At 33.6% G+C, this 13,619-nt stretch overlaps 2 protein-coding genes across 2 annotated transcripts; both read left to right on the top strand.

Annotated features, from left to right (window-relative positions):
- The first annotated feature begins 212 nt into the window (after positions 1–212).
- LOC122850848 (probable serine/threonine-protein kinase dyrk1) lies at positions 213–4,456 on the top strand. Its single transcript, XM_044149907.1, has 5 exons — positions 213–629; positions 721–1,051; positions 2,509–2,664; positions 4,026–4,310; positions 4,407–4,456. Exons 1-5 carry the CDS (start codon positions 213–215, stop codon positions 4,454–4,456), a joined length of 1,239 nt encoding a protein of 412 aa, XP_044005842.1.
- A 3,409-nt stretch (positions 4,457–7,865) lies between these two features.
- On the top strand, positions 7,866–9,083 carry LOC122850847. The gene is made up of 3 exons (XM_044149906.1): positions 7,866–8,039; positions 8,198–8,286; positions 8,370–9,083. Exons 2-3 carry the CDS (start codon positions 8,206–8,208, stop codon positions 9,081–9,083), a joined length of 795 nt encoding a protein of 264 aa, XP_044005841.1. The 5' UTR covers positions 7,866–8,039; positions 8,198–8,205.
- Positions 9,084–13,619: the final 4,536 nt, after the last annotated feature.

Here is a 13,619-nt window from a genome sequence, read left to right as displayed (position 1 = left end):
GCAGTGTGTCATTTGATAAGTCTGTTGACATTGTCAACAATGATGAGAAAGTCAGTTAAAAAATCAAGTAAAACCATTACAAAGACAACTGTAGATGTAAATAAAATATCTAAACCAATTGGTAGACCACCTAAAAAAACTGAAAAAACTGAAACATCTTTACTTGATCAAATAAAAATATTAATGGATTAACAAAGTCTTTGACCATAGACATGAATACAGCAATATCGGATTCAGCTGTTAAACTTAATAACAAAATTGATGGTGTTGTCGCACAAGTTGCTAATTTAACTACAGACTTTATTGAGAATTTCAAGCTTATCAAAAGTGAGGTCAACCATGCAAAACTGGCTGTTACTCAGTTAAATAACACTGTGACACAGTTACAAACCAAAACTGATACTCAAACTGAACAGATACAAAAAATCTTGGATGATAAAATAAACAGCACTGATAAAAATAATAACAATAGCTCTGAATTAATAAACAGAATGACGAACATTGTTATATTTGGAATTCCTGAAGCTGATGGTAATATTAGTGATAAACAGCGTCTGGATATGAATAGAGGTAAGGTAGATGAATTAGTTAGCGTCGTGCTCAATAATGTCACACCTTTATTGGGCAAGGTAACCCTTGCCTTTTCCTGTATTTCTTTTTCTGGTACACTCACCAAGCTCAAAATGACGAAAGTCAGGTTTAATAATATCACTAATAAAGAACTGTTCACACAAAAATTCCTCGAGGCAAAAAACAATCATTGGATTGTTGAACGGATTGGATGAACAGCATTTACATCTCGAACAATTTTGCACCACATCAACTACAACAAAGAAACGATCTCAAGAAACAGTTGGCTCAGTCAGGTGTGACCAATTCTACGGTAAAGTTCATCAACGGTCGTTTCAAGATCGTCCAGATGAAGCAACGGAACATCATCAACAACAACAACAACAAAAACAACAATTGCAACAGCTCCAACAGATAGAAATGTGTGATGAGATAGCTGTTACACAACAAGTAAACCATGGGGTATCAGGGGTGCCCCAAGGTTCTAACCTGGGCCCACTTTTTTTTAACATCTACATAAACGACTTTCCAACTTATTTATCGTGTCATACTCTAATTTATGCTGCTGACGTGAAATTATTTTTACCTATTGTCTCAATAACAGACTGTCAATTCCTTCAAAATAACATTAACAAGTTCCTCAGCTGGTGTGTAATGAACAAACTAGATGTTAACATAGGTGAATGTAATGTGATCACCTGGAGGGTTCAATTGAGTCGGCTATGTCTGCACTGGGGTTTGTGATTAGAATATCTCGAAGTTTCAATAATCCGGCATCAATTAAGACCTTGTATTTCGCGTATGTACAGTCAAAATTGGATTATTGCATTATTATTTGTCAACCACGTAATAAAAAACAATTGTACAATAAAGAAATTTGAAATTTTTAAAAGTTTCTAATATTTAAGATGCATGGCAAATATCTACCAAGGGGTACTGATGATGATACATTGCACCTGGTTGATGATGTTCAAGTCAATTGTTGTTTCTACTCTAAAAATTATTTAGTCTTCCATAGGTTCTTGTTTTATAATTCTACTAGCCCAATTCAATTGATGCTTTAAAACTAATGTATAAGAAGGATTTCAACATGATAAAACTGATGCTGCAATTTTTGTTTAAATACGATGTTTCGCTTCACCTCGTATGATACTTATGTATCTAAGTGGTCCATGTTGTTTCATGGCGTTTGGGTAATGCACCCAAAAATGAAGTTTTCCCACCAGATGACATTAAAATATTTCACAATATAACACATGATGTTTTTCAATTAATTTTTCCAGTACAGCAGGTGCATTGCCATGTTTTATAATTCTCAGGAACACAGTAACCGACCAGAATGCCAAAATTCATTACCAACCACGACATTTCTGATCCTGACAGTATCATACATTTTTTTCTAAATACATAAATACCAATTGGTGGAGAAACATTAACTCCAGTTGGTTTATCGATGTTGAATCCAGAAATTCTATTATTTAAATAATCAATATTAAAATGTTTTTTAACTTTTATTAAGTCATATCATATTTTTCCTGTTATATGTATAACGAAATCGTCCTTCTTCTTTATCATGTTAAGGATCAAGAGTTGGTGAATTGATCATATCAAATACATCGTAAAATACAGATTTTTTTTTAATGCTATTTCTTAGAATTTTTAAATCTTGTAAATAATTATCTGTTGTATATAATTGTCCTCTATTTTTTTTAATTTGACTATGACAGACTTTTTTATTTTCACGACAAATACAACAGTAGTTATGAGCATTAAAACTTCATTGAAACCAAGTAGTTGATTCAATGCTAAATTGTCATAAGAATTTAGCAACATGAAAAAAAAATATTGAGCGGAGAATCCTTTGCAAACCCATTATTGCTAAACGTGAGGCTGCCGAAAGTATTGTGAAAAGCACTGTTTGTCTACACAATTATTTAGGACAAAATGATAATAATAATAGTGGAAATAATTGTAGAGACAACTTCATTGATAATGAGTTTGGTACTGAATTGTGGAGAGAAGAAGCTGTTGCTTTAAATGAACAGCATGAAGATATTGAAGAAAGTCTTTCATCAGTTACTAGAAATAAAATTCGTGACTAATTTACAAAGTTTTTTAAACATGAAGGAGCTGTAAAATAGCAATTTGATAGGATTCATCTATTAAAAATAATAATAAACACATATGTAAATAAAAATAAATATTAACTGAAAGCTTACGCTTGAATTTAAGTTTATATAATTGAAATTTATTTAATTTTTTACAATCTTAAGATAATGATTAATATAAAAATACTGACAATATATATTTTTTTGATATGAAGATCCAAATAAGCACTGATTTGTATGCGTTGGACAATATGGCCAACGACGTGCTTCACCAATGTTCCTTCTGGTTGATTCCAATACCAAATATATAATATTGATAATTTTTAATACTTTACATTTAAATATTTATTTAAGTTACAGTGAAGGAATATAAATTATTATTTTTTAACGAAGATTCAATTTATATTTTATATGACAAAATAACTTTATTACGAATGTATTTATTAATAATTTACAGATATGCTTGCACATATATAAAATATGCTGGTTTGCTCGCAATGGGCAGTTAGCCAGTACCAGGCGAGAGCTATATAGCAACTGACTTACAAATTAAGATATTTTATTCATTCACTGATTTCACTTGACCTGCGCAGATATTTACAGAGACTTTGCTTTGACTATTGTAGTCAAAGCTAATATGTTTACGTTGAGTAGTGTTACATGTTACATAACTTAGCAAAATTATAAAAATTACCAATTAATTTGTTATTTTTTCCCCTTTATAATACATGATTTAGGTGTTTCCTTGTATCTATTTTAATTTTGTATGAGCTTGAGCTGGTCTAGAAGACGTCTGACCACTTAAAAACTATCACAAAATTTTATAAAATAATTTAAATTGGCTTTTTGGTAATAATAAAGCTCTTCTGGGTCTTTTATGGATCTTAAAAATCATCAAAAATCAATTCGAAATTATTTTTATTCCATGGGTCGAATAAATATAGTATATTAATAAATATAAAAACAAAAGAGGGCAGAAGAGAATAGTAGTAGGGTACTTGATGTGATAAAACTTGATGTGAAAAATAACACAATCAACATAGTCACAATATCAAGATGTCAGAACTCGACAATGTGAGTATTGTTATTAATTTATTATTTACATAATTTTGTATAAAACAACAACTAATTAATAATTTACTTGGACCAATATTTATCCATATTTTTTTTATGATGTAGTCGCACATGTTAAATGTAACGTGCCCTGTGTGCAAAACCATTTTTGTAATGACCAAATTTGGAGATGGTACCTGGAACTTTTTGGCCCATCAGTGCTTGGCAAATTTTAAAACATTATCTATGTACCAAGACAATGGATCATCAATCTTGATCCTTCAAAAACAACAGCAACAAATGACAAATCCAGACCAACAAATAAAAATTCTGCATCACATAATGTAAAACCAATCAATTGGAACCCAGATCAAGAGTCATACTCAATATCAACACCACCAACAAATCAAGAGAATAAAAATGCTGTATTGAATAATAAAAAACCAATAAATTGGAACCAGGACCAAGAGTCAGACTTGATCTCTTTGGTCAAAGAGCAAGATTATTCCAAGCCTTTGTCCAATCGGTCCAAGCAACACACGACAGATCTTTGGGATGATATTGTTGGAATGATGCAAGGTATGCTTTATCTTCGAGTAAATGAATAAATAAATAAATAAACAGATAAATAAATGTATTAGATAATTTTAGTTATATATTTTAATTTTGAAACAGATCGTCATCCTGAGCTATCTCTGGCTGCTGCTGCTGTTTCAAATAAATGAAAAAATATGAGAGACTATTACAGCAGGGTAAAAGAGCTGAAAAATAAAAAACAGGTGCTGCTGCAACAGATTATTCAGCTCTGAAACAGTGGTGCCATGTTGAAGAGATGAGATTTCTTGATGAAGTCTTGCAGCCAAGACTGTAATTATAATTAATTTTCAAGCCAGAAACAGTTTTTTTTACACACACAATATGATTTCAATTAATTTATTTCTTTAAATCATCTTAGAACAATCACCTATCTTCAAGGAGCTTTGGGAGATGAACCAATTGCCCCTGCAAGTAAAAAACCTGAAGGAAAAAGAGGTGAAATTGGTGCTCTTGATGGCTTTTTTTAATTATTTCTTTTATTAATTGTTGCAATGCTACTCATAAATATGTCATTTTGAAAGATGTTGTCCTTTGATTTATTTTTCATTTCACTAATTGTTATGAATATCCTGAAAAAAACCCACTAATTATTTTTACAGCTACACTAATTCGATGACAATAATAATTTGATTGTCTATAATTATGATTTTTTCTACAATTTATTATTGAAAGAAAAAATAAATATAACCAGTGCTGACATAATGAGCATATTATTTGAGAGTTACGTTGTTGTGGAATATGTCAACAAAAATGGCGGATCATTATTTTTTAAAACGACGCAAGGTAGTATCGTGGGCTCTGCGTCAAGCCGCAAGCATTCTGCGTCTTCATTTTAGAATAGCCGCAAGAGCCTGCGTCAGTGCTGAGCGACTTACGACGCGTATGCGAATCATCCTTGAGAAACTAAATACAGTTGACAATTTTGCTACGAATATGAGACTTCAGTCTGTTGTTACGTACCAGGCTAATTAATTTATATTTACTATGAAATAACAAAAAAAAAGAAGAATGTTTAACTAGAAAAATAATATTGTAATAACTTGAAAATAATATAACTTAATGAGCCTGATATTTAACTTAGTTTTATAAAATCCGCTTGTTTTGTTATTCCGTACAGGGTAACGGGTTAGGAGGGAATGTGTATGATTGTAGTACCTTGTTGTAAGAATAATCCGTAACACGTAATGTAGTTGCATTGATATTACCCAAACTAACAGGTCTTCTACTATCAGTATCGGTGAAGTGTCACAAATGGCAGCAGTTCAAACAACTTGTATTTGCAGACCCTGCATTTTACAAACCTGCTCCAATAGATGTAATTTTAGGTGCAGATGTATGCAGCAGGATTCTAAAAGACAGTGTCATCAGAGGTAACATCAATCGACCATTGGCACAAATTACTGAGTTAGGTTAGATATTATCTGCCAATTTTAGAGTTGAGAAAAATCATTACCATTTATCATACACTAACAAGAGTTATCATCAAGGAGTAACGTGTGATCGAGACGATGATCTCTTTCAACTGGTCAAACAATTCTGGTATCAGGAAGATCATTTTCCATCAGTAGAGGCTTCATCGTTTGAGCAAGATGTAACGTATACAACAGTTATTGTCAAGTTACAAACGAGATACAAGTTGTTGGTTCATCGAGATATCCGTTTAAGAAAGAGGTCACTAATTTTGGTAATTCATTTAAATTGGCCAAAAAAATGTTAATTGATCAAAAGAAAAAGATGGAAAAGAATCCTGAGCTTCAACGAGCTCATGGGAGAGTATAAAAATTTAGGTCATATGACCAAAGTATCACCAGCCCAGGTACATTCATCTTGCTTTTATTTACCTCACCACAGCATCATCAAAGAATCAAGTTCATCAACAAAACTGAGAGTGGTTTTCAATGGATCACAGGTGACAAATACAGATGAATCATTGAATAATAACCTGTATAAGAGGCCAAAGCTGTTGAATCCATTAATTTCGGTATTAACACAGTGGCCATATCGGTTTGCCTTTTCTTGTGACATTAAGCAAATGTTTAGGCGAATTTAGATACATTAAATAGATAGAAAATATCAGAGGATATTATGTAGAAATTAACCTAAACCACCCATTGAAGAGTTAACAACTGTTACGTATGGTACCAAGCCTGCACCATTTTTGGCCTTGGCAACCTTGATACAGTTGGAACGAGAGGAGAAAGATCCATTGGTAGCAAATGTTATATCAGTCGGTTCATATATGGATGACATTTATCTTGGTGCGGATAATATACAAGGAGGAATAGAGAAGGTGGAACAAACGTGAGACATGTTTAATTTTGGCGGTTATGAGTTGAGAAAATGGATCAGCAACAGGAATATCTCTCAATAAATCAGCTGAGAAACATCAAGAACAATCATCACTGTCATCTATAGAGGGTGACCCATTATTCAGAACACTTGGTTTAACGTGGGATATCAAGGTTTTAACTACATATACAACCCATACAAGAACCCAAAAACAAACACGAGAGTGGTGTTGGCTAGAGTGGCTCAACTATTTGATCCACTTGATTGGATCACTCCAGTAATCACAATAGGTAAATTGTTGGTACAGCAATTATGGAGAATTAAACTTTAGTGGGATGATGCAATACCAATTGATTTGTTAAATCGATAGTGAGAATTTGACGAACAACTTAATCATTTATCATCAATTACCATACCGAGATGGTTAAACCTTGAGTCATCAACTTCATCAATACTAATCCACGATTTTGGAGATGCTTCAGATGCAGTAGTGGGTGCAGTCGTCTATTTAGTAGTCATTAATTCTCTTGGTGAAGCTAAGAGCAATGTAATAACAGCTAAATCAAAATTGGCACCACTCAAAACAGGATCACGCGATTCGAATGATACCAAGGTCTTAACACCGAGGTTAGAACTTCCAGCAGCGGTATTATCGGTGAAGTTAGTCAAAGATGTCCAAGATAGTTTGACATCAGTGGAGACACATTTGTGGACTGATTCATCTATCACTTACTATTAGATAAAAAGAGATGCAAGTCGCTGGAAAACATTCATTCAAAACAGAGTTGTACTAATACAGAGTACAATTTCAAGTGCTATCTGGCATCATGTGACCGGGGAAGAGAACCTAGCAGACATTGGATTTGACAAAATTCTCGACACTTACCAAAGCGTATCATCAGCTTCATGGTAGAGGAGATTTTATCAGTCGTTTTTTGAGAAACAACAATTTCAAGAGATAACTACTCTGTCAGAGGTGAATCAATATCAAGATCAAGCACATTGATTAAACTCAATCCATTCATTGACAGAGATGGTTTGTTAAGAGTTGGAAGTAGATTGGTTATATCATCATTACAAGCTGAGGCTGTCAATCCAATCATACTCCCAAAAGAGTCGAGACTTACAGAACTTATTTTACATGATTGTCATGTAAATACCATGGAGGTGTATAAGGAGGGTAATCTCTCGAAATTTACTGAAGCTCACAGAATGGAGCAAGTCAGTACGGTTTTTTGCTGGTGATGACGCTTTTGCTACAACAGTTCTATGGTCACATGGTATTTTTGTTTATATTTTTTCATGATAATGTGACAAGTCAAAAGATAATTATTTATTAATTGCTATTAATTAATGTGACGATTTAAACTATGATCATAATATAATACATTGATAAAACTATCAATAAGTCTGCATTTAAAAGTAAGTTAGTTCTTATTTTTTTTATAATAAGATATAAGTATGGATATGTCAATCCTTTTGTTTATGTAGCTTTAATCTTAAAAATATTCGAATATTATTAATTACAGTTATAACTGATATTTAAAATTATTTTATTATCACTGGTGTCCTTTTTTTAGCACGAAAAATGGTACAAAAATGTATTGTTTCCGAATGTCAAACATTAAAGGGAAATAAAAATGGTATTTCTATTTTTTCTGTACCAAAGGTAATATTTTAATGAAATATATATTTATATACCTATATATATATTATTTTTCATACTAATTTGTATTTTCTTAACAATTTAAGGATCCTAAACTTTTTGATGCTTGGAAATCAAATCTCCCAAAGCTAAGGAATTCCCTGAGTGTATCAAGTTTGGTTTGTGAAAAACATTTTCATCCAAGTGATATAATGTCACAGTTTACTCAAAAATTACCTTCAGAAACGTGGATATATCCTCGTAGTAAAAAACGATTGAAACCTAAGGCTGTCCCTATATCTTCAGACGTCTGTTCAACTTCAGATAATACAATATTTAAGGGTGATAACGAGGCAATAAAAGCAAATGATGAAGTACCAAATGAATCTATCGTTGATGCACCAATTAATCCTTATGTTCATGTATCAATTAAACCTGGTGTTAATGTACCAGATGAGCATGAATTTTATGTACCAATGCAATGTAATGCTCATGAACAAAATGACTCTGATGTTCATGTATCAGATGAGTATGAATTATATGTACCAATGCAATGTAATATTCATGTACCAACTAAATCATCATCACATATGATACATGCGTCAACTCAGACTGTAGACCATGAAGACATGGAAATTGAAGAACTACCAACTGAACACAATTTTTGTAAAGTGCCATTTACTTTTGATACTCTACTCAATAACCTGAATAATATAAAATATCCTGAAAATTGCAACTGGGCTCATACTGTAGCCCCTGATAAAAAAAAAGTAATTTTTGTATCGATTTCAATTGACAATGTTGGATATATTGCCCGTTAAGGGATTTATATCTAGTAAGGAGTTTAGGATAGTTGATTTGAATAATCAACACAACAATTTTGTTTGTTACTGTTCTAGTTTAATAATTATCATGTAAATTACTCTTTAATTTTTATATTATTATTCAATTTATTTGTGACATTATTTAAGTTGATTTTTTGTAATAGCAAGTGACAAAAGAGAGTTCCGTAGGCTACGGGATTGCGACTGCAACTGATGCTAGAAAAAAGGTCCAGGACGCTAACCAGCTTCTGGGCCTTAGTAATGAAAAATCTGGAAAATTCTAGAAGGCCAAACGACGCTTGTATAACCAAGCATCGCTTGGACCCGACAAAATTTCCAAATGTTTTAAATGTATTTTATGGTATTCCTCGAAAGACTGGGTGGTCTTCGAGGTCAGCGGCCTAATCCTCATTGTCCTCAAACTGCAACATTTTTCTAATGGCAAACGTTGTCAGTTTGAGGGATTAGTCGGCATCGGCTCGTGCCGTCAGAAGATTAGACTCGCTAGCTCAATGTGTTGTATGTTTTATATATATTTTTTTTATTTTATTTTACATTTTCAAACTTATTTTTTCTCAAATAAAATTTATCTTTTTCTTTCTCTCTCTCTTCTCGCTTACCTCTCTTTCCGACGGAACATACTCCCCCCGTTGAGAGAGTACACGATCAACTCAAATATTGTATTTAAAATTAAAATTATTTAACAGTTGATACATGATGATAAAAAAGTATTTTTATATTTGATAATTTGATATAATAATTATCAGTATAAGTGCGATGTGCTTGTGCACCCATGGCATCGTCTTTTTGAGTGTACCCGATTCCTTAAAAGGCTCAGGGAAACCATGGTAAAACCTGGCCAGTACACTATCTTATATTCCAAATATAATGATTACAAACATATTATAATAAATTAAATTATGACAATCGATAGTTTAAAAATTGAAAATATAATCAAATTAAAATTGGTCATTTAGAAAAATTGAAATTATAATTTCTAATTATTGATTGAAAATGATCAAATCGAGACTCTAATTGATTGAATTATTGATTTATGATGTTAGCTCCGAATAACATGGTTCTAGATTAAATAATTACCTAGCAATATGATTAATTGAATTTAGCATATTATACATAGAAATATCCTTATTATTATCATTAATTTTTTTTTTTTTTTTTTTTAATTTGAATTTTTACTGGTTCCGATTCTTCCTGTAACAGATTACATAATAAGAGAAGACAACAAAAAATCTAGTGGTTATTAGTCTGGAATTGGTGTGACGTCATTGAATGGCAGTGGGCACAGCAACGTGACTGATCGAGTGTAGACTCCAGTAGCTGTCTTCACTACTGCCGTTCTGACCACCTGGTCATCCCCTGGGTAGACATCAACCACTTGTCCGAGTGGCCAGCTGGTACAGGGAGCATTTTTATCAACGATGATAACAATTTCACCAACTTTGATATTAGCTGTGTCGTTGGCCCATTTGTGTCTTTTCTGTAACTCATGTAGATATTCAGTATGCTGTCGCATTTTTGTGATATGCTCCCAGGCTGATAATCTATTAGTAGGAGTCTCGGTGTAGTCTTGTTCCGGCAAGTTTCGAATGGGTTCACCGATTAGAATATGTGCAGGTGTGAGGACGTTAAGATCGTTAGGATCGGAAGACATCGGAGTGAGAGGTCTTGAATTTAAAACACCCTCTACCTCAGTAGTAAAAGTCGTAAATACTTCATAAGTGAACATTGATTCACCTATGACCCGTTTGAGATGATATTTAAATAATTTCACTGTGGATTCCCACAGTCCACCTTGATGTGGCGATAATGGTGGAATAAAATTCCAGGATATTCTTGGTGTGTGTAAGGACGCAAACTTATAAACCAGATGCTGATGCTCCTCAGAATTTAATAGTGCATATAATTCTTTTAATTGATTTTTAGCTCCGACAAAATTAGTACCGTTGTCTGAGTATATTTTAGCCGGTGTACCACGTCGACGCAACGCTCCTAAAAAACCTTCAGTCGTTAGGTCACTAACCACCTCTAGGTGCACTGCCTTGACAGACATGCATACAAAAACACAGACATATATTTTTACTCTAGTAGTGTTACGGAATTTTTTCTCTTTAATAAAAAAAGGGCCACAATAATCGACACCCACAATTTTAAAGACATTTCTTGCATTTACTCTATCTTCGGGTAAGTCAGCCATTTTGAATTTTTCTGCTTCAGCGACAAAGCGAAAACAAGTCATGCATTTTCGTATGACTTGACGTACTTGATTTCTTCCGTCAAGTACCCAGAAACGTTGACGCATTGCATTCAGAGTGGTCTGTATTCCTGAATGAAGTTGCCGAAGATGTCTTTTATAATTAAATCGGTAAAATAATTTTTTGACGGTAATAAAATAGGATGCTTTTGATTATAAGTAATATTAGCTCGTTTCAGACGACCTCCTACACGAAGTAGGCCCTTGTCATCAAGAAAGGGACACATATTATTGAAACGTGATTTTTTATTTTGTATTTGAGAATTGCAAATTTTAATTTCCGTCTCAAAATGCACGCCTTGAATGAAAATTAAAAGATCGAGCTCTGCTTGAGCAACTTCTTGACTCGAGAGGAATAATTCTTGCGGTAAGACAGGTGATTCATTGGTCGCTCTTAAACGACGCCATTTAAGGGCCTGAATAAATCTTTTAACGTATGCATAAGTTCTCAATAATTTTTGATACGATGAACAATTCTTCATTAGAGTATTGATAATTGAAAAATGCGGTTCAGAAATCAAAAGACAGACGTTCTTGTGATACTCGAACGTGGTTTTGTCAAGAATTTCAATCCGCTCAGGCCTTTTAAATTCGGCTTCTGTATAACCACGAGGGGCCGAAGCTCCATTGTTTATTTTCGACTAAAGCTTTAGGCAGCTGACCTCTCGATAGTGCATCAGCTGGATTGTCTTCAGATTTGACATGTCGCCAACAAGCTTTTCCAGAAAGCTCTTGAATATTTGCTACTCGGTTGGCAACGTATATATTCAATAAATTAGGAGGAGTCTTCAACCAGTGTAAAACAATGGTGGAGTCGCACCAGAAGATTATTTTTGAAGGCACAAATTTAAATGAGCTGGAAGCTTCATTATACAATTGAGCCAATACCTAAGCTCCACAAAGCTCGAGACGAGGTATTGTTATTAATTTTAAGGGGGCTACTCTGGATTTAGCACAAAGTAGCCGACAATGCACTGACTGGTCTGGTAACGTGGCTCTCAAAAAAAGACATGCACCGTAACCGATGTTACTGGCGTCACAAAAACCATGGACCTGAACGTCACAACATATGTCAGTCAAAATATGACGATCAAAAGAAATATTATTTAAATAATTCAATTCCTTGACAAAAGTCTGCCATAGTGTATATAGATGAATAGGGACTGATTTATCCCACTCAACCTTGGCCTGCCAGATGTCTTGCATAATCTTTTTTGCGTGCAAGACAACTGGTCCAACTAGGCCTAGTGGATCAAATATTTTGGCAATTTCTGATAAAATATTTTTTTTAGTAACCTTTTCCGGTATCTGAATGGAATTGACTGAGTATCGAATCACATCAGGTTTAGTTTCCCATGCGATTCCAAGGGTTTTTAATGTACAGTCTTTATCAAGTGAAAAATTGGAATTAATATTACCATTTGACAAATCTGACACAATTTTTGAGTCATTGGAGGCCCATTGACGAATATTAAATTGACCACATTTCAATAAACTGATTATTTCATCTCGGAGCTGACGCGTTTCTTCGAGCGTACTAGCACCAGTTAAAAGATCGTCCACATATAAATCATTTTTTAAAATATGAGCAGCCCGTGGAAAACGGTCTGACTCGTCATTTGCTAATTGATGAATGACACGAATGGCAAGGAAAGGAGACGACGTCACTCCGAAAGTGACTGTATTTAATTCCAAAATTTTTATTTGATCATCTACGCGCCAAAGTATTCTTTGGTACGCGCGGTCATCTTTATGCAATAAAATTTGGCGATACATTTTCTCAATGTCAGCAGTAATGACGTATCTGTGAGAACGAAATTTGAGCAGCTGATTGAAAATCGTGTCTTGAATGGTCGGGCCAGCCATCAATATGTCATTTAATGATTTATTATTGTTCGATTTTGCGGACGCATCGAAGACCACTCTAACCTTGGTTGATGCTTAATGACCGCATGATGTGGTACCGCATGATGTGGTAAAAAATAATTATGATCAGAGTCATCTGAGACAGGTGACATATGACCGAGATTAATATACTCCTGCATGACCTTATAATATTCGAATTTTAATTCTTTGTTGGATCGAAATTTATTTTCTAGGGTATGGAAGCGCCTATAGGCAGCTGACCTAGAATCGCCAAGAGTGTGATCACCCTTGATAAATGGTAACCTCACGATATATCTACCGCTAGGGTCCCGTGAAATATTATTAATAAAATGGTTCTCGCATAACATATCTTGTTCAGCCTTCGGTTTTTCAAA

Source organism: Aphidius gifuensis, linkage group LG3 (assembly GCF_014905175.1).
Source record: "Aphidius gifuensis isolate YNYX2018 linkage group LG3, ASM1490517v1, whole genome shotgun sequence".
NCBI lineage: Eukaryota > Metazoa > Arthropoda > Insecta > Hymenoptera > Braconidae > Aphidius > Aphidius gifuensis.
This window is presented reverse-complemented; position numbering and strand designations above follow the sequence as displayed.